A 21,935-nucleotide genomic window follows, 5' to 3' on the forward strand; every position below is an offset into this window, starting at 1 on the left:
GCGGTAAGAAAAGATAAAATTTATATTAAATTAAAACAATATTTTTGGGATTTTTTTTAAACAGCAAAGGTGTTTTGAAAAAGAACAAGATAATAATTTGTTTATAATGATGTTAAGGCCTCAAATGCCGCCATCTTTGACTGTGCAGACAAAAAAAAAATTGAGACGGCAAGACTTTTATTTATTTTTGCAAAAAGAACGAGTATAAAACTTTGTAGAATTACATGACCGTTTGCATTCCATTTTGAGGTACAACTATAGAATGCAGGGCCACTTTACTCTACATCCGCGCCTCCGTACGGCTGCGTGGAGGCGTGGAACCGCAGTCGACCTACCTCTGAAAATCGATCGTGGAGTCGTGGAGCCGCAGAAAATTGCGCCCTCTATCGGTGCGCGTCTCTGCGACTCCGCGACTCCGCGCCTCCACCACTGAGAGACAGTGCCCCGTCGCCCTCCCCCCCCTTCCTAATTGGCCCGCCCAATTAAAGTGACTCTGCGACTCCCCGACTCCGCGCCTCCGCGACTCCAGACAGTGCCCCGTCGCCCTCCCCCCCCCCTTCCTAATTGGCCCGCCCAATTAAAGTGACTCTGCGACTCCCCGACCCCGCGCCTCCGCGACTCCAGACAGTGCCCCGTCGCCCTCCCCCCCCTTCCTAATTGGCCCGCCCATTTAAAGTGACTCTGCGACTCCCCGACTCCGCGCCTCCGCGACTCCAGACAGTGCCCCGTCGCCCTCCCCCCCCTTCCTAATTGGCCCGCCCAATTAAAGTGACTCTGCGACTCCCCGACTCCGCGCCTCCGCGACTCCAGACAGTGCCCCGTCGCCCTCCCCCCCCTTCCTAATTGGCCCGCCCATTTAAAGTGACTCTGCGACTCCCCGACTCCGCGCCTCCGCGACTCCAGACAGTGCCCTGTCGCCCTCCCCCCCTTCCTAATTGGCCCGCCCATTTAAATTGGATATGGATGCTTCGTTCTCAAAAAGATTCCGCCGAGAATTGCGCCCTCTATCGGTACGCGTCTCTGCGACTCCGCGACTCCGCGCCTCCGCCACTCCAGTGCCCCGCGTCTCTGCGATTCTGCGACTCCAAGACTCCGCGCCTCCGCCGCTCCAGACAGTGCCCCCAACACATTTACAAGCACGCCCTCCCTTCCGATCCTTCATGAGAAGCTTTGAAGACAAGTGCAGTGCATTCCTTCGCTGTACTTAGCACTTTTTTGCAGGTTTGCATATCTATTACTCCTATTCCATCCACGCCTCCAGGCAAAATAAAAAACCTTGCTTCGGCGTGGCCCTGCATTCTATAGTTGCTCCCATTTTGAAAATGAATTTAGGGCTATTAGGTAAGTTCTTTTCTCTTCTTAGTGTTGAACGCGCATCATTTTTCTTACCAACGCAACGTTTATCTTTCTTGAGCCAACTCGCCCCACTATTTAGCACAGTGTGTGATAGTGGGGCGAGTTGGTTAAGAAGACGTATTAACGTTAACACAATAAGCAACTCGCCCCTATTACATGCACATAATGCCCGGCTGGCCCAGCAGCCGATTTCACGCAACCTTATGCAATGGCACAACTCTGCTTGGGCCACATTTGCGTAAGTTGCGCAACATTTCAGGCTGCGCAACATTTCACTTATGATAGTGTGTAAGTTCACGACTTGCGCAGTAGATTATGGGGTAACTTGCGCAATCATTTTATGTGGCGTAAGTTGTGGCGTAGCGACTGAAAATGACATATTTTACCAGCAAATCTGGACCGTCGTAGAGCCCGTTATTGCACAACTTAAAAAGCTTGATACAAGACACTCACAACTTTATGTTTGAAGACAATGAATTTCTATTTTACTCGTATTTTTCGTAACATAATTTTTAGAGTTGCCAAACGATTCCAAAGAAAGTGGGACAAAATCATTTTCAAAATGGCGGGCTGAGGTGATCCAACGACTGTTTCGCGAAAGAACAAATTCACACACAAACAGCCGTTGTAAATGCTGTTTTTATCCTCATCCAAGATGTTTAAATTATGATAGTGGATATTTTGCCGGAGGTAATGACGGCAAACTAACGATTACTAAAGGTTTGCCGGCGGCAATCCATATCAACAGAGGGCGCTGTACTCTTTAAAATAGGGCTGAATTATAAGATGTATTAAATTCCCATCAAAAGTTGTGTAGCACGTTTGGTGTAATGGTTAAGCAAAGGCTCTAGTAAGCGGGATGACTCGCGTTCGATTCCGACCGCACCACATTTTCAAGTTTTTTTTTTCATCCCCAAATAAATAAGAATATTCTTCTTTTATTATTTTAACATGTCTCAAACATTTTTTGCAGAGTATTACATTTTCTTTTTCAGATTTGTGGCTCTGGAGGATTTTTTTTAAAAGGGAAATAAAGTCCGAAATTATAAAATGGTCTGAATCCCATCTTGTGAATACGAGGTAACAACGATAATTTTGGCATGGAACCAGACTAAAACTTGTCACCGGAAAATGTTTAAGTACAAAAAAACAGTAACTGCGCATGTTCAGTGCATATCCGGCAAACTAACGTTTACTAAAGGTTTGCCGTCTCCGGCAAAATATACACTGCCTTAAATTATTTAAAACGTTGCACAACTATGCCAAGTTGCGTGAAATCGATCGTAAGTTTATTGCACAGCTGCTCGCACAAAAGTTGGAGCATCCAAAACATGATCATGATGGGGTCGTAAAAAAAATTCAAAAGTTTGCATTTACTTCAAAACAAGAACTTGACTTGATTTCGTTGGAACCCAGTGATGATTTTGCACAATTGTAACAAACTGTTTGTCTCTCAAAATGTTTGTCTCCCGAAATCGCAAATCAGGATGTGCACACAGGCATTGGATTTGCGAAAAGGCTAAATAGAAACTAAAATGCCTACCGAGATTTTTTCACAACTCCCCATATAGTTTTGAAGCAAAGTCAGAAAGGGACGAAAAACTGATTATGTACCACATCACTGAACGCAGTTAAGTTTTGCTTTAGGCCTAATGCCTTTGTGTTTACTTTTCTAATTTTTCAGAGACGTTTGGACAGAACTTTCCAGAGGTGAGTAACTGTTAGTGATTGCAATGGAATGTAACTGTTTATAACTGTGTAATTCTTGTAGCTTGGGAAACCCCAGACTGGGACCTTGAGTGTAATAATAATAATAATAATTTCGGAGTCCTATATAGCATGCGTATCTACCAACAATTAGGTATTCAAGGCACTGGTAATTATGTCTATTATTAAAGACAGGTAAATGAAGTTTATGAGAAATATGAGACCCATTATGTAGCACCTTATAAGGGTTGACAAGGTGCTACGGCGCATATTGCAGCCACTGCCAGAAACACCAGGGCAAACCCCTTCTCTTAGCGATAAGTGCTACTGGGTTCTTTAACGTGCATTACCTACACACCAGACCTGCGGCTTTACGTCCCATCCGAAGGACGAAGCAATGATGGTAAAGTGCCTTGCTCATGAGCACAAGCACCATGTTCTCAAGGTCAGGATTCGAACCCATGTACCACGGCACACGAGTCAAACACTGTAACCGTTGGACCACAGCACCCCACAAAAAACATGCAGAACTAATTCAAGCCAAGTTTACTCAGTCTTTGGCTCACAGAACTCTCTAAAGTTTGATGAGGCAAAGACTAGAATGTCAGTTTTTTATTTATGAACGGAACTTGTAAAACATAAGAGGTGGCCTAAATGACACGATGACCAAGTCTGCTACTGTTGATTTCTCCAAATCTTCAGGAAAGTGATGGCACCTTGGATTGCATTAGCATGGCGCTGACCTGCGCCTTCAACAAACGAGGCACCCTACTGGCTGTGGGCTGCAACGACGGTCGGGTGGTCATCTGGGACTTCCTGACCCGGGGCATTGCTAAGATCATCAGCGCACACGTCCACCCGGTCTGCTCAGTGAGGTCAGTTTAGTGGATCACTCCAAAGACTGGGACAGAGCGAAGGTCTTTCCTCCACAATTTGGCACTTATGTTCAAATGAAGGATACACACTGCCTCAATTCTTGAAAATCCTCCAACCGCCCTGCCTCTCAAAATCCATTCATTTCAATCCTCGAAAATCATCCTCTTTTTAAGTTAAGATTTGAGGCTTTGCATGGTGGAGATACTAAATAATGAAAGGTTTGCAGAAACAACATGCGCGAATAATTTCTCAATTAAGATAATGGTTCTGAAAAGAACCAGAGGTATAAACTTCACGTTCTGGTCAGTACATGTATGCTCTGACCATCTCCAGGAAAGTACCTAAACTCTAAGATTTGGCACTTATGTTCAAATGAAGGATACACACTGCCTCATCTTTTTCAAACAGCATTCAGCCTCAATCCTCCAAAATCAACCGATTACTGAATGTCCATGTACCCTCATAATCCTCCACAATCCTCCAAAATTGACTGTTGCATTCAGCCTCAATCCTCCAAAATCCTCCAAAACCGCCTGGATGATTTTAGAGGATTGAGGAAGGTTGAGGTTCTTTGGTCGATAATTTTAATCAGTATGAATAAGTGATTTAGTAATGTTGTACATCTGTTTTAGCTGGAGTCGGAATGGCCACAAGCTGCTGAGTGCTTCCACAGACAACATGATCTCTATCTGGGACGTGATGAGCAGCGATTGTGACCAGCGGTACCGGTTCCCGTCGCCGGTGCTCAAAGTTCAGTTTCATCCACGGAACGAGTGAGTAGCAAATCCAATCTACTGTCCATTGAGGAAATAAACATCGCAAAATAAAAAAGGCCACACTCACTGGAAGGGTCATAATTTTGAATCTGATCGTCTTACAGTGACGTCATTTATATAAACCCATATGTGATGCGATCAAGCTACATCAGTGTTTCCCCTGGCTAATGAACTGAGGGAGGTGGTAAAAATTCAAAATGATGATTGAAACTAAATTTACGCAGTCGGGCAACCTGACAAGAACGTAGTCTCACGAAAATGTGCGATGATTCCATCTACATGTACACATTGAAATTGTGAGTTCTTGATATCAAGAAAAATGCTCATAAAGTGCACAAACTGAACATCTGTCGATTAGTATTCCTTTGATTATTGCACATCTTCACAGCGAGGTGGTGATATTGGCAGAAATTGAGCAAGGTGGTCACTGAAAGTAGCGAGGTGGGCCGCCTCACGTTTGAATGGGCAGGGGAAACACTGAGCTACATGAGTCGTTTGTAGACCCTGGTCAAGTTTTGTTTTATTACAGATTTTAAAAAGAGCACAATTTCAGCATTACTGCTGTGAAAACCACATGCTGATACCATCTTTAGTTCAAAAATTATGGAAGTTGGAACACCAAGAGATGTGATGAAGTGATGTGATGAAGTGGCCCTATTTTGGCCTGTATCTCCAAATAAAACGTCCAGACAAATGACTCATTTAGCTTGATTGCATCACATATGGGGAATTTTGTCACTAACATTTTGATACCCCGTTTGCTACCAAAGACTGCAAATAGTCCAAGATTGACAACAGTTTATGAAAAAGGATGCAGTTTGAAAAGTAATTCCTTGGTCCCTATGGACTGCACAGTGCCCATACAGAGCGCAGCGCATTCAATTTCACATGCTCCCATGCATGCAAGCACTGTGTGATCGATATTTCCTGCTGTTCGTTTCGGGCAATGTCACATTGTCACGCAGCAATTTCCACTCGACTTGCGTATTTTAGCTTGACTCGCGTACTCTAATAGCATCAATTAACACACGAGTATACAGCGTTTAAACGTCGGTGAAGGGCAAAACCTAATTTGATTTATATCACCCCGACGCAAAATTCCATCTTATAATAGTTTATGCGGTACCCGCTTCTATGTACATCAGATTCGAACCAGCCCACCGATCCCGTTAGCCCGGTGGTCGTGTGGTAAGACATCTGCACTAGAAAGCAGGAGGTCGTGGGTTCCAGTCCCACCCGAGTGATTTTTTCCAACTTTCACTCGGGAGGTAACACACTGAGTATACAGTGTTTAAACGTCGGTGAAGGGCAAAACCTAATTTGATTTATATCACCCCGACGCAAAATTTCATCTTGTAATAGCAACAATTATATTCTGTTGCTTTGTAGAGCAAAGATCCTGGTGTGTCCCATGAAGCACGCACCGATCATCCTCAACATCGACGGCAGTTACTCAGTCGTACCGACAGATGATGATGTAAGTTGTTTGGTTACGTTTGAGAGCAGTACAATGTACTCACCAAAGTGTGATGTCACCTCCCCAGCAGAGATGAAACGTTTCCGATTTTAATCGGAAATCCGACTTTTTGAATTTTCCAACGAAATTTTCAATTTTCTTACAATGTGTCCCAGAAAATTTGATTTTGTAACGATTTTTTCACAAAATGTTATTTTATTTCAATCATAATTTCGAAGAAATGTCGATGAAAAGTCGATGGAAATGGCACGTTAAAATCATCGCGAATGTAGTTTTAATCTCTTTCACCAGTCGTTATTGGAGTGTTTCAACGGTAGAAACACAGGCCATAACACTGATCGGAGCCTTTTCCGGCTGGACAAAAGGTTTAACATTGACAGGTGACATGGAAAAATCACTGTGTCGCACGTGCGTGCATATGTATTGTACGCAATGGTGCCAACGCACGTACCTCACCGTACCGTCCGCTATAGCACATGGCCGTTCGGGAACGGGTAGCCTTGTGAACGATCCAGTGGATAAAATCATTATGTTGTGCGATTTTCGGAGGTTTCTGATTTAGTTGTACAAAATGCAATGCTTTAAAAATCATGATGATTATCTCGAGGATAGCGCAGAGAGCATTAGCGAAACATTTCACTGGCATTTGTTGAAAGAGAAAGACGACAATGCCTGATTTTTCCCCACGTACGAATGCAAGTGGAGTAGTGGAGTTGTGTGGTTGAATCATGGACATGATTGAAGCACCATGAACGGTGCCCTTGTCTTTCGGACTTTTTCCTCGACTTTCTCAAGTAAGAAGTGAACTTCTTTGTTGATGATTCCATTACTCTAAACGTAATACATCCTACTTTAAAAAGTAAATAAGTTTTACTCACTAAATTTGTTGTTGTTGCTCTCTGGTATATCCTTGGTACATTGGAAAGTCAATAGTAGTCACGTTCATAGTGATACACCCTGAAACACTGCCCTGCACACAGGGGAATTCCGCACTTTTTGCAGAAAATACCAGTGTCAGTGCTGCGCCCTCTTGCAAGAACTCGAATGAAACAAATAAATACAGGTCGTACCTGAATGAAAATGATACTATTAGAAAGAGCGAGAGGGCCCCCTTGTGATAGCATGCTTACTCTACCTCGTACACGTACGAGGTTTGGCAATTATAAGTACGAACATTATTTCGTACATGTACGAGGTTGGCAATTTCAAATTAACAAATATACCTTGTGCATGTACGACTTTGGCGCTGAAAGAGTTAATACAGTGAAATCTCGATAAGTCAAACCTCAATGGAACAGGTTCAAAATTTGACTTAAGCAGAGTTTTGAGTTGAGCAGGGTTGTATATCATTGTTATACTACTGAAGGCAATGGGTTCTTTATTTGACTTAACAGTTGTCTTGAGTTATCAGAGTTTGACTTGTTGAGATTTCACTGTATTTTGGTGTTATTTTGAAACAAAAATGTACACTTTTCCAAACAAACATTAACCCTAACCATCCGCAACCCATCAAAATCCAACCGTATGTTTTGTAGGAATCTGTTGGAGTGAGTAGTGCACTACTAAACGGGTTACGCCTTAAATACGTGGGGTCAGGCATACATGTATCACCATAATCAGAGTCTAACAGTTTGGGTGTAGAGTTTACCATATGGTGTTGGAATTGTCAAGAGTAAGGAAGGCTCCTAGTAAGTCACTGTAGGGGTTGGGTTAACCTAAATGAGTGAATTGTTTTAGACATCACAGCAAGTTGATCTTTTTTGGTTTTCCTTTTCCAGTTTGATCTTAATATTGTGGCATCATTCGACAGAAGAGGGCAATACATCTACACGGGCAATGCTAAAGGGAAGGTAAGTGTTTTTTAGCAACTGAATTCAGGATTTTCTATGACTTTACTTCCTAGGAAGGTATAGCAGTCACACTTGATGCTTGATGATAATTGATTGACTAAAAAGTTTACAGAGAGAGGCAATTGCTGTAAAGTGTCTTGCCCAAGAACACTAGCACCATGTTCCCCTGTCAGGGTTTGAACCACTGATCTCTATGACTAGATAGTCGATTCCCATACACCAGTCACATAGTTGAACTTGCATTTTGACCAGTTCGCCCCCGATCTTCCAAAAATGGCCGCCAGTTAACGTTCTGAACGTTCTGCGCACATACAGCGTGCGCTGTATCAAGATTTGACTTGCATTTTGATCACATAAACATGTATTATGATGTTCGAAAGGACAAGTGTCCGTCATGATTATATTTCCAAACGTCACAAAAAGTGAACTGCGGTATTCAAAAAGTGAACCGCGACGTTTGAAAAACTGTGACCCGTGGCCAGTGGTGACGGTGGACAAAAGGTAAAACAGGTGGACCACGATGAATCACAACTGCCTGAGATGGCAACTTGTCCCTTATTTAAAACACCAACCGGTCTCCCCAGTATGGCCTAAAAGGATTTCTTTACACTTCTCTGTACACTATTCAGTCTTCATATAGAGATCAGAGGTTGAACCCACATACCATCGCACATGAGTCACACACCGTAACCATTGGACCACACGCTCTATAACGGTGTGCTAGAGTATGAGCTAATATACATGCATTCTTAGTGAAACAACCCTCATATCTTATTTCAGGATTAAAGCCATATCGTTTTTTTTTCCTTCATGATGCACAGGTTCTCGTCGTGTCCACTGAAAATCTGAAATTAGCCGCGTCCTTCAAAGTAACGACCGGCACTAGCAATACCACGGCCATCAAATCCATAGAGTTTGCTAGACGTGGCAAGTAAGTCAGTTTGTGGATGACTGTATGCTGTTCTGCAAAAAAAAAATGAGTAACCCCTGGTTCAGACAGGCGTTCCAGAGTCGCGCCGAACCAAATAGATTAGGAGCGACTCCAGCTCGACCGTATTAGAATTTTGGTTTCAGACAGGCGAACTTAATACATTGGAGTATTGTGTACAAACCAACAAACACGGGATCTTAGCAACAAGCCGGCATTGTGCAGCGTCGATGTATGGTCTGTGTGCGTGTTCCTTCACTACGCTAACGCCTGGCAGTGTAGAATACGTAATCGACGCTGATTGAGAGCGTACTGCGCGAAGTGCACAGGTATCGAAGAAGACAGCTAGCACGTACGCCATGTGCGCTCACGTTATCTCTTGCACGTCACGCCGCGCCACGCATGAACAATTTGCATTTCAAGACTGCACCGTGCCTGTACAACATGGATACTGGAAGTCTCGGTTTTCCACTTTAAAAAAATGGATCTTGTGTTGTATTGGGCGACAGTGGGACGTACATTTATTGTAACTTTTTGCTCTGTAACACGACATAGAAATCTCGTGTTTGAAAGGATTAAATCTGCAAAAAAGAAAACCTTATTTTTGAAGGTCACTACTTATTTACATACATTTAAATACATTTGCATTGAGTTCAGCTCATGACTAGAGCGACGTCTGAAACCAAGTCACTCCTGAGTTGTTCTGAATGACTCCGACCGTTGATCTTTCGCCATCTGGCGCGTCTAGTCGCTCCTATTTGTTTCAGACGTCGAACCTTTCATGTACTTAATTTAAATCTTGCCTTTAATTTGGATCGGCGCGACTCTAGCACGCCTGTCTGAACCAAGGGTTAAACATATCGCAGGGTCGTAGGGACTATATGCAGACTCTTGCCTAGTGCACACCAGTGTTGTAGTTTAGTCACTTGAGTCGAGTCGGAGTCCAAGTCTCGAGTTGCTTGGGTTGAGTCCGAGTCTTGAGTCACTTGGTTTAAGTCCACGTCCGAGTTATGAGTCATTCTAATCAAGTCCGAGTCCAAGTCTGGGTCACATTTGTACGAAATGGATATTCATGGACATCTGAGGTGCAAGGATTCTTGGTAGTTATTGATCAAATGTCACATGCTTTTCCCTTGATTGCCACATGATGAGCACATGTTGACAACATGTCTGTCACATGCTTATCACATGCTCCTTGTAGGTGAGGTCTTATCATATACTGATCATATGTCACATGCTTTTTCCTGATTGGCATATGATGAGCACATGACTACATGTCTGTCACATGCTTATCACATGCTCCTTTTATGTGAGGTCTTGTCACACTCCTTCTAGGTGAGGTCTCGACACACACTGATCATATGTCACTTGCTTTTCCCTTGAGTGCCATATGGTGAGCACATGTTGACTACATGTCTGTCACATGCTTATCACATGCTCCTTCTAGGTGAGGTCTTATCATATACTGATCACATGTCACATGCTTTTCCCTTGATTGCCATATGGTGAGCACGTGTTGACTACATGTCTGTCACATGCTTATCACATGTTCCTTCTAGGTGAGATCTTATCATATACTGAGCATATGTCACATGCTTTTTCCTGATTGCCACATGATGAGCACATGTTGACTACATGTCTGTCACATGCTTATCACATGCTCCTTTTATGTGAGGTCTTGTCACACTCCTTCTAGGTGAGGTCTTCACACACACTGATCATATGTCACAATCTTTTCCCTTGATTGCCATATGGTGAGCACATGTTGACTACCTGTCTGTCACATGCTTATCACATGCTCCTTCTAGGTGAATTTTATCACATACTGATCATATGTCACATGCTTTTCACTTGATTGCCATATGGTAGCACAAGTTGACCCCCTTGTTTATCACACGATTACCACGATGATCGCATGTATGTCACATGTTCTTTTGCACAGCTGTTTCCTAGTCAACACAGCCGACCGCATCATCCGTGTCTATGAGAGTGGGGAGGTACTGGCCTGTGGTAAAGACGGGGAGCCGGAACCCATACAGAAGCTGCAAGATCTGGTCAACAGAACACCCTGGAAGAAATGCTGCTTCTCGGGGGATGGAGAATACATCGTTGCTGGTAAATGTGGTGTTTTTGTTGCTGGACTATAGGGCCAGCCTGTAACCACTTGTCCTATACACAAGGATGAACACCTGTACTGAGCTCTAGTACAAAATGCCCTGAGCGGACTTACCTTATTTGGTTGGCCGCGTGATAACGGGCCTTAATACCCGTTGGCATGTTTAGCGCAAATGTTCCAGGTGTGCCATTTGTCGTTTTTTGTGCATGACATCTAAAATGGAAATATTCATAAAACTTTCAGCAAAACCACTCCTTATGTAAGATAAAGTTGTACCAAAATTGTTTAAAAAAATACATACTTCAAGATATAACAGATGGTATTGTGCAGTTTTTGTCGTCATGGATGAAGTATTTACCCGGGAAATAAACGTCAAATGTGACACCTTTTTCGAAGAGAACGCCGTTTACCAAAATCTCGGTTTTTAATTAGGCTTTCATCAAAAAGTTTCTGAGAGATGTGGTCCAGAATTGATAAAACAAATGCGACATTTCATTGTTCATTTTAAAGCTAAAGATATTGTGCTCTGTGTTAATATGGTTATGTAGAGACAACTTATCAGAATGTAATAGTAAAAGCTGAAAACGTAGGATCATGAATATTCAAAAATATACTTAGCTGGCTTGACAGAATTCGACACCAGATCAAGCGCAGAGCCCTGCAAATTTGAAAGCTGCCGCGCGCAGTGAAGCGGTTAAGCTGTCTGGGTCTTTTTGTCTGCTTTTGTCTGTCATGTCTGTTGATAGAATTTGACTAGTCAGAGTGTTTGCTTGAAATATGATCCTACTGTTTGTGACTAGTCTATGTAAAAGGCATGGAAGTGGATGGAATTTTTGACTGTCTGTGACTGTTTAACCCTAAAGGGGCCGGGTTATTTTGACCATCTCTCAGCCGGGGGGGGGGGGGGGGGGGATTCCGCCCCCCCCTAAGATCTCGGCCATCGAGTGACGAACATTTTTGAAACTCAGCACATGCATAGAGCAACTCTTCCTTAACATGCCCAAGAAATTTCATGACTATAGGTCAAAGGGTTTCGGAATTATGGCTTATTAATTATTCATATGTATGAATGGAAATTCTGCTCGGTGTACACGACGTATATGCGAAAATTCAGTTTTCACGGCGCGTAGCGCCGGAAAATTTTTCGCTACGGGCCAACCCGTGGTCCGATTTTTATGTTTTTGGTATCAAAAGATGCGCAAAGCTCGAGGCTAAAAAGTCATAACAGCTCGGGTCGCGAAAAAAATTTTTTTAGAAGCTATCGCGGAAAATGTTGAGGGGGGGGGCGGATTCCGCCCCCCCCCGGCCCCTTTAGGGTTAAACAGTAGGAGGGTTAATGTTAAGCACAGAACCACAGACCCGTGTGTTACTGCCAGCCATAGTCAAGTCAATCAAACGCGGCTATTCTCTCTTTCCAGGGTCAGCCAGGCAGCACGCCCTCTACATCTGGGAGAAGAAATACGGCAACCTGGTGAAAATCCTGCACGGCACCAGGGGAGAGCTGCTATTGGATGTGGTCTGGCATCCAGTCCGGCCAATCATAGCGTCCGTCTCAAGCGGTGTTGTCTCCGTCTGGGCCCAGAACCAAGTGGTGAGTAATTAAGGGCTGTTTTGATTGGAGAAATAGTCTTCATTCTTGACAACATGTTATATTTTGGTCTGAATATTATCACATGGGTAAAAATGTGAAAAGCAAGCAATATCTTTTGAAATCAGAAATTAAGTTATTACTGTTGGACTGTGTTGTGCAGGAAAACTGGAGTGCTTATGCCCCAGACTTTAAGGAGTTAGACGAGAATGTGGAATACGATGAACGAGAGAGTGAATTTGACATCGAAGATGAGGACAAGTCGGTGGAGGATCCTGTGGGTAAGGCGCTAATATAGAATAGTGTTGTAGTGAAGTCCATCACAAGTCACACAAGTCCATCACAAGTCCATCAAATGTCCATCCTGAAGCCCGGTTCATACTCGGCGTGAAAGCGAAAGCGAACGCGAATTTGTGACGTCGTGTCAAGTATTTGCGCTGCGAATTTGTAAAAGTTGAGCACATTTCAACTCGGGCTAATTTCGCAGCGAACGTGTCATGAAATCAAATTCGCTTCGCATTCGCATTCGCGTGGAGAATGAACCGGGCTTAAGTCCTCACAAGTTCATCATAGGTCCATCACAACTCCATCACAAGTCCATCACAAGTCCATCACAAGTCCATGACAAAAGTCTGTCACAAGTCCGTCACAAGTCCATCACAAGTCCATCACAAGTCCATCACAAGTCCATGACAAAAGTCTGTCACAAGTCCGTCACAAGTCCATCACAAGTCCATCACAAGTCCATCACAAGTCCATGACAAAAGTCCATCACAAGTCCATCACAAGTCCATCACAAGTCCGTCACAAGTCCATGACAAAAGTCTGTCACAAGTCCATCACAAGTCCATCACAAGTCCATCACAAGTCCGTCACAAGTCCATCACAAGTCCATCACAAGTCCATCACAAGTCCATCACAAGTCCATCACAAGTCCATGACAAAAGTCCATCACAAGTCCATCACAAGTCCATCACAAGTCCGTCACAAGTCCATGACAAAAGTCTGTCACAAGTCCATCACAAGTCCATCACAAGTCTGTCACAAGTCCATCACAAGTCCATCACAAGTCCATCACAAGTCCATCACAAGTCCGTCACAAGTCCATGACAAAAGTCCGTCACAAGTCCGTCACAAGTCCGTCACAAGTCCATCACAAGTCCATCACAAGTCCATCACAAGTCCGTCACAAGTCCATGACAAAAGTCCATCACAAGTCCGTCACAAGTCCATGACAAAAGTCCGTCACATGTCCATCACAAGTCCATCACAAGTCCATCACAAGTCCATCACATGTCCATCACAAGTCCATCACAAGTCCATCACAAGTCCATCACATGTCCATCACAAGTCCATGACAAAAGTCCGTCACAAGTCCGTCACAGTCCTCACAAGTCCATCACAAGTCCATCACAAGTCCATGACAAAAGTCTGTCACAAGTCCGTCACAAGTCCATCACAAGTCCATCACAAGTCCATGACAAAAGTCCATCACAAGTCCATCACAAGTCCATCACAAGTCCATGACAAAAGTCTGTCACAAGTCTGTCACAAGTCCATCACAAGTCCATCGCAAGTCCATGACAAAAGTCCATCACAAGTCCATCACAAGTCCATCGCAAGTCCATGACAAAAGTCCGTCACAAGTCCGTCACAGTCCTCACAAGTCCATCACAAGTCCATCACAAGTCCATGACAAAAGTCTGTCACAAGTCCGTCACAAGTCCATCACAAGTCCATCACAAGTCCATGACAAAAGTCCATCACAAGTCCATCACAAGTCCATGACAAAAGTCTGTCACAAGTCCGTCACAAGTCCATCACAAGTCCATCACAAGTCCATGACAAAAGTCCATCACAAGTCCATCACAAGTCCATCACAAGTCCATGACAAAAGTCTGTCACAAGTCTGTCACAAGTCCATCACAAGTCCATCGCAAGTCCATGACAAAAGTCCATCACAAGTCCATCACAAGTCCATCGCAAGTCCATGACAAAAGTCCGTCACAGTCCTCACAAGTCCATCACAAGTCCATCACAAGTCCGTCACAAGTCCATGACAAAAGTCCGTCACAAGTCCGTCACAAGTCCATCACAAGTCCATCACAAGTCCATGACAAAAGTCCATCACAAGTCCATCACAAGTCCATCACAAGTCCATGACAAAAGTCTGTCACAAGTCTGTCACAAGTCCATCACAAGTCCATCACAAGTCCATGACAAAAGTCCATCACAAGTCCATCACAAGTCCATCACATGTCCATCACAAGTCCATCACAAGTCCATCACATGTCCATCACATGTCCATCACGAGTCCATCACAAGTCCATCACAAGTCCATCACAAGTCCATCACATGTCCATCACAAGTCCATCACATGTCCATCACAAGTCCATCACAAGTCCATCACTTGTCCATCACAAGTCCATCACATGTCCATTACAAGTCCATCACAAGTCCATCACTTGTCCATCACAAGTCCATCACATGTCCATCACATGTCCATCACAAGTCCATCACAAGTCCATCACAAGTCCATCACATGTCCATCACAAGTCCAATGAGACGGCGCTTAGTTGCTGTACTGATGACTGTCGTTGAATCACCTTCTCTTGTTTCTTTCAGATATTGCTGTGGAAGATGAAGAGGTAGACGTTCTTGCTGTTGAACCAATCGCTGCTTTCCTCAGCAGGTGGGTGTTCTTTTTGGTAAAATTCACAATTCAACACCAAATTCAACGAAAATCAACACTATATGCCAGAGTTGTAACCAAGTCATTCTCTCCAAGGCAAGTCCCAAGTCAAACTTTAGCAGGTCAAGTAAAGTCTCAAGTCAATTTTTTTCCCAGTATAGTCAAGTCTCGAGTCAATCGTTCACAAGTCAAGTCAAGTCCCAAGTCAATTTTGTTCAAGTCAAGTCAAGTCTCGAGTCATTTTTTTTAAATATTAAATGCACATACTACGTACGGGAACCAGTTTTTGTGTTCGACGACGGAGCCAGAGTAGAGATGGGAATGGGGTTTATCAACGCGTGCATCATGTAAGGAGATAAAAAAAAAATATCATACTTTTCAAACATCTTTTCTCAAACACCTTATTTGTCTCTAAAGATTCTAAAAACGCGTTTTGATATAATATTTTCAAACTTGTTCCATCATGTTGAATGTTTGAAGGACGTCTGACAAAATGTCCTTCCAAACGTTTTCGTTTAATGCATGATGTGAATTTTTTTTTTTTTATGGTGGATTGGGGGTAGCAGCCGTTTTCCAGTCGTTTAAAGCATGAGTCCATCATTTGCAGCTATCCAAAAAAGTAACTGGCGTAATTATTGTTGAAAAACATACTTGGTTGAAAGATAGTAAGGGGACTAAACTCCCTGTGAAATTATCCTTTCTGGCAAGCTGTCATTTTGAAGAAATCAACGAAAGAAGGCATTTCCAACGGTGCGTCTTAAGAAGCACCGTAGGAAAATTTAAATTAGTAGTTCGTTTTGTTATTCGGCGCAGCGCGCACAAGCATTGGAACGACGCACAGGCGCGCGCGCGCGGTTGCTATAATTCCTCGGATCAGTGCGCGACATCGCGTAAAGCTGCAATTCAAAACAATTCGAAATATGATTTAGCAACTTTTGATTTGAAATTGAGATCCTAGAATGCTGTTTTTCTTGGAATATAAAGCTGAAGCTGAGCTGAAACTTCATCAAGTAAGTTGTTCAGTATCCTTCATTAGATTTTGAACACTTTTGTTGCTTCAAACGAACAAAATGCACTAATTACAAATGATGGACTGTAGCTTTAAACCCTAGGTGCATTGAGCACGCTTACGGTAAACCACTCAATGTGTACCTGTAGCCTATGGTCTCTATGGAATGACCGCACTATAACAACGGATGGTACTCGGACTACGCACGACACAAACTTGTACGCATAGTGCTAGTCGTGTACATGACGTGTGGCAGGCTCAGGATGCCCAGCTATCGCGTGCTGGTTGCTTATTCGCTATGTATATCTGCATTCTTTTCAACCGATTATGCTAGTGCGCACAAACGCCCAGCGGTTTGTGTTTTTTGTAACTTTAAGAAACGTGTTAATGTCAGCAAGTCAAATATATTCGAGTCAAGTCAAGTCTCAAGTCATATTTTTTCAAGTCAAGTCAAGTCTCGAGTCATTTTTCCCCAAGTCAATTCAAGTCTCAAGTAAAAAAAATAGTGACTTGAGTCCGACTCAAGTCCAACTCAAGTCCGACTCAAGTCCGAGTCAGCGACTCGAGTCAACAACACTGCTATATGCTATCCTTTGCCACTCTACCCGAGCTGAACTGTTGAACATTGTTAGAAATAAACTTCATTTTGATAAAATAAGCTAGAAAATGGTATGTACACGTTTCATTTGTGGTATTTGGAGTGCCAGGGCCTAGTGCTCTGGTGCATTGAATTCGTGGTCTGCGAGTAAGGCCAAAAAAAAAAATTACTCGGTCTCTGGTCAGCGCGCGCGTCAACTTTAATCATGCGTGTCAACCTTTTTTTTTCTTCAAATTAACACGGAAGCTGCAACAGCGCCCCACTATTGCCGCCCCGCCTCAAATTTGTGTACCAAGGAATGGGGAAATTGCACCAAGGCAAATGATAAAGGGCACCAAGGCAAATTATGGAGGACACAAATGTATAATGAGGACACAAAAAAGCAAAATAGTACCCACCTTGTCTGTACAATTCAAGCTTGGAAAAAAAAAAAAGCCACCAAAAAAAAAAATGCGTCGCCGCATCAATTCCGGAACTTCGGTCTGACCAGAGACCGATTATTTTTTTCTTTTGGCCTATTAAAGCCAGTTCAGTATTTCAATGGTCATTCGGGATAACTTCGCTGACGTGATGTTACGCGATGTTACTGCTGGTAATTTATAGGCAAGCGTCGTGCACACGCGTTCATGCGCCTTCAAAACGTTCAATTATCCCGAGTGACCCGTGTCCCATATCATTGTGCACATGCACAGTTGAAATACCAAACAGGCTTATTCTGCAGGTTTTGGGTTCAAGCCCAGCCTGGGCTATGACACTTCTACGCTTGCAGTGGGCAAGTTTACCCATCCCAACCCTATTCATACCGTGACGAAATTAGATTGTCTTGTCTTGTTTCAGTGTGAGGGGCTGGTTCTTCCACACTTTCCTCTGTAGCCCACACCTCGAGTGGCCTGTGGCCTTGTGATAACTGATTTGCATAAAATAAAATAAAACAAATCTGGAATTCGTTTTTAACCTTAACTCCATAGGCCTTTTTGCTAGGATGTAGCCTCAATCCTGCTAATTCCTCCAATTGGCCCCATGGAAAAATAGCATATAGCCTCAATCCTGCAAATTCTTCCGTTATTTCTTGAATATGGTCCATGGAGGGGTGACCACTGCCTGAATCCTGCAAAATCCTCCAGCTATGACTGTCAATAGACTGAGGCAGAGGCAGTGACATCCTGGAGCAGTACGGAGGTTGTCAAGTATAATCAAGGACTAAATTTATGCACGGCTGAGCATAAACAACACAAGGTCCGGCCCAAGACCTTGACACAGTGCATACTCCGAAATCAGCAACGCACTTTTGCCATGTAACCTCAATCCTGCAAATTCCTCCAATTTGCAAAAAGGATTTTGGAGGATTCAGGGCGGTTAGGGTTAAATTTGGCATTGAGATATTCCATGGAGTTGCTCAATATGTGCCTCACTTTTGCAACCCTAGTTGTAAATGTCTTCATTACTATCACAACTTTATCACACCGCTTGTCCAACACTTCAACTATCCTTTTTAACCATACTTCGGCGTGTTGAGAACCTGTCTGCTAACACTATCTGCACACTATTGCCACACACACCACTGTAGCCACGTGAAATGATTGCATTAGGCCCCCAAAAAAAGTCTCCGGTTTCTGGTATGGAGCTTGCCCAAAAAGTGGTGCGGCGACGTGGCTTTTTTTTTTTTTTACCTGATTTTTTTGCTTCAAATGTCGGCTGATGACTGCAAATGGTGCCCGACTAAACTTAGTGCTAATATACGGGAGTCCAGAGAGGCCACAAAAAGCTTATTCTCGACCATAACCCAATCTAAAAACACGTTAAAATTGTGCAGCAGCAGGATTCCAGTCAAACCAGTGAGTTTGGCGGTTTTGAGACATCATCTTTCATTGAAAAAAAAACTTTTTCTTTTTGCCGACGCGCATGACTACGGCGACGCGCGCGCATACCAGAAACCGGAGATTTTTTGTTTGTGCCTTACTGTGTGTTTTTTTGGATTTTGTTTCCAGTGATGAGGAGGCAGAAGATGAGAGGGCCTTGCTGTATCTCCCCATCTCTCCGGAAGTAGACGAACCAGAGGAACCCACCTGGGCACCCACGATAGACCCTGTAAGTTCAGCCATTCAGACTTGGGTTTTGCTATAAATGCAGCTTCCAAAGTGTACATGTACATTAGGCTAAATTATTACGAATGATTCAATAAAACTTCATAAATACCTGAGATAGTTTACCCATTCCTATTGGTCGAGAGCTCGTCATGTGGGTGGTTTTCAACCGATGGTAAAACACTGCTGCATTCTGCGCCACATCTTGCAGTGCACTGGCTAGGGTCCTGGACGCTAATGGCCCGTTTAAAACTGGCCAAGCACATTCATATGTATTCCCATATAAATAATCCATTTATTTGACGATTAACCACTTCGTGCCGGGTTTATTCTTGCCAAACATTTCGAAATTTTCAGAAGGCAATATTTCCCGGCCAGCTTCTGATATATAGCCAAACACCTCAAATACTGATTCGCAAGAGTAATTTCAACAGTTCTTGCACGATATTTCTTGCTGAAACCTCATATGTTTCAATACTCTGCGCACTGGAGCGTAAATTATACAATAGGCTGCGCACAATGGCGCACACAACGGTCAGCACACGGTCCACCTCCCCATACTACATGGATTGTGTGTGTGTACAAAAGGCACAAGGGATTAGCGTGTTTAGATGTCACCCAGAGGCGAGTGGAGGCAATCTTGACGTCTTAATCTGTCAGCTGTGCCTGTGCACAAAAACAGTCAGTGCATGTTATCACGCACAGCCTCTGGTGCAAAATGGTTAAATAAAAAAAAATTCAGTACTTTATGTACATGTACCGTAATTTTCGGAATATAAGCCGCGGCTTATACATTGAATTTGCCCATGAAAATGTTTACTGCAGCTTATACACAGGGCGGTTTATACGCCGAGACTTGAAGAATAAAAATGACATTTACATGTGTATTTAATGTACTGGTACAAGAAGAGATGTGTTGCTGAAATAATTATCAATTAAGAAAGTCATTAACAAACCGAAAGCACGTCCCACAAAAAGGTACTGAGCGGTAAAAAGTACGACTAGTGAAAGCTGTCCCTTGGACATCGACAACCGGCCGTACGTACGTGATGCTGCATATGCTGCATGCATGCTGAATGGATTCCCCATGGACCACACCATTTGTGGTAATAAAGGGGTGCACTTTCTTGGGAACAATAATTACCAATATTTCCCCTGTTTAAAAAAAGAAAAAAGACAACTAATACTTTTTATGGAGTTTGAAACATTTCTTTATTTGATAATCAGTTGTTCAACGTCACAATATAATTTTTTTTCTTGAAATGTATTCAAGAAACGATGTAAAACTCAAAACAGGGGTGAAATCACCCCTTACGAAATTAATGGATTCGTCCATAAAAATCTCAGCATCGTGTTACGATCCAAACTTGAATTTGACGTTACTACTCGTTAGTAATCACAACAATTTGATAAGTTTTGCTGTAAAAACGGACTTGTTTATCCTTTAGGACAAAACAACTCAGCATCTGTTGCCACAAAGCAGGATTTGTAGCGCTCCAGTCAGACAACACATGGTGGGTTGCATACTCTCTCAAGTGCTGGGGGAAAATGTTGTCAGTCGCCGGCACAGGCTCACTGACGAGCCAGCCGGCAGCAATTCCCGTTTTTTATTTCTCATCATCAATTTCCATATTTGTTTGTAAGAGTAATCGACTGTAAATGATTTGACATAACTTATGTGGCCCTTTTATAGCTTTCGTAGTGTAAATGGAACTGGTTCAGAGCATTTTGACTAGAATTTAGAGGCCTTACAAAATTGAACCGCTGCGGTTGGTGCGGCTTATACGCCGGTGCGGCTTATACGCCGACTTCAAATCTTAATTTGCAGATTTTTGCGTGCTGCGGCTTATACGCCGCGCGGCTTATATTCCGAAAATTACGGTAGGTATAAAGCTTTCTTTGCCAACCTGTGGTTGGAGTCTAACATTGCAAAAAGAAAGAAAAGTTATTAATGTTTCCAAATATATCATTGGATTGATGAAAATTCAAAAGAAGTAACAAACGCTACCACACGCCTAAGTTTAACAAAAATTCACTTCAACTTCACTCCTTTAATTCTGTTGTGTGTCTTTGTATGAAGACGGATGAGCCACCACAGGCCGAGACACAGAAACGAGCAGCACCGAAGGAATCCGCCCTGCTGTCACCGAAGAAGAAGAAAGTCAAAGTGTTAGATATTGAACTGCACGGCGAAGCTGCTGATGGTAAGTATGGGATTCGTAAAAGTAATAAACAGACAAACCAAACCTTTTTTTAATTTTAAAAGCCGGTACAGACTTCGCTCGTACCCCCCACCCTGCAAACAGGGCACTGGGAAGGGCTGATGAGCTTCACAGAATCTTGTCAAGGAAGTGGGGATGGCATTCTGGGTAATTTATCATGACCTATGTATAAAGCATCTGGCTGCAGCTATTTAAGACCGCAGTTAGCCAATGTGCGCAAATGCTATCCGAAAACCTTCTCATAGAAATGCACACATTCTATGTACTTTTTTTTTCAAATTTCTTTTTATGATGTGCTGTGCAGTTCTGTAGTAGACTTGATAGGCTTCAGGGAAATAAGGAGGCGGATTTACCTTACAAACACGTGAGTGAATATGGTAGAAATGAAACAGGTTTCGTCAGCTATGTGGACATGCCTGTATTTGTGGAGTATATTGCTATTCTCCTACTTCTTTTCTACAGAAATCCACCCTCTCCTGTCCAACAAAAGCGACGGCAAGACAAAACGGCGAGGGCCACCCCCCGGGAAACAGAGGGGCGGCCAGGACGGGAGACGTGGCAAATCAAAACATCGCAACAGACACCAGGATGATTAGGAAGGAGCTTCTTAAGGCCAAAAAAAAAAAGTCTTCGGTTTCTGGTATGCGCGCGCGTCG

The 21,935-nt window shown here is 43.2% G+C and overlaps 1 protein-coding gene across 2 annotated transcripts; it reads left to right on the forward strand.

The window, feature by feature from the left end:
* Positions 1-117: 117 nt before the first annotated feature.
* Positions 118-21,935, forward strand: LOC119735490 (retinoblastoma-binding protein 5-like). Of its 2 annotated transcripts, none has more exons than XM_038209195.1 (15): positions 118-243; positions 1,316-1,341; positions 3,041-3,066; positions 3,766-3,938; positions 4,572-4,712; positions 6,105-6,192; positions 7,971-8,042; positions 8,864-8,973; positions 10,913-11,085; positions 12,505-12,677; positions 12,838-12,955; positions 15,300-15,366; positions 18,962-19,061; positions 21,138-21,261; positions 21,742-21,935. In XM_038209195.1, exons 2-15 carry the CDS (start codon positions 1,323-1,325, stop codon positions 21,873-21,875), a joined length of 1,518 nt encoding a protein of 505 aa, XP_038065123.1. In that variant the 5' UTR covers positions 118-243; positions 1,316-1,322; the 3' UTR covers positions 21,876-21,935. The 2 variants fall into 2 exon arrangements, with proteins under 2 accessions (XP_038065123.1, XP_038065122.1); XM_038209194.1 differs by having other exon boundaries at positions 118-239; positions 1,312-1,341.

Source organism: Patiria miniata, unplaced genomic scaffold (genome assembly GCF_015706575.1).
Source record: "Patiria miniata isolate m_02_andy unplaced genomic scaffold, ASM1570657v1 HiC_scaffold_29, whole genome shotgun sequence".
In the NCBI taxonomy this organism is placed as follows: domain Eukaryota; kingdom Metazoa; phylum Echinodermata; class Asteroidea; order Valvatida; family Asterinidae; genus Patiria; species Patiria miniata.

What these genes read in the sequence shown, in the direction of transcription:
- LOC119735490 (XM_038209195.1), top strand. An exon ending in TTGGACAGAACTTTCCAGAG is followed by an intron (nt 3,067 to 3,765) that starts GTGAGTAACTGT and finishes CCAAATCTTCAG; the next exon opens with GAAAGTGATGGCACCTTGGA. An exon ending in TGGAGAATACATCGTTGCTG is followed by an intron (nt 11,086 to 12,504) that starts GTAAATGTGGTG and finishes CTCTCTTTCCAG; the next exon opens with GGTCAGCCAGGCAGCACGCC.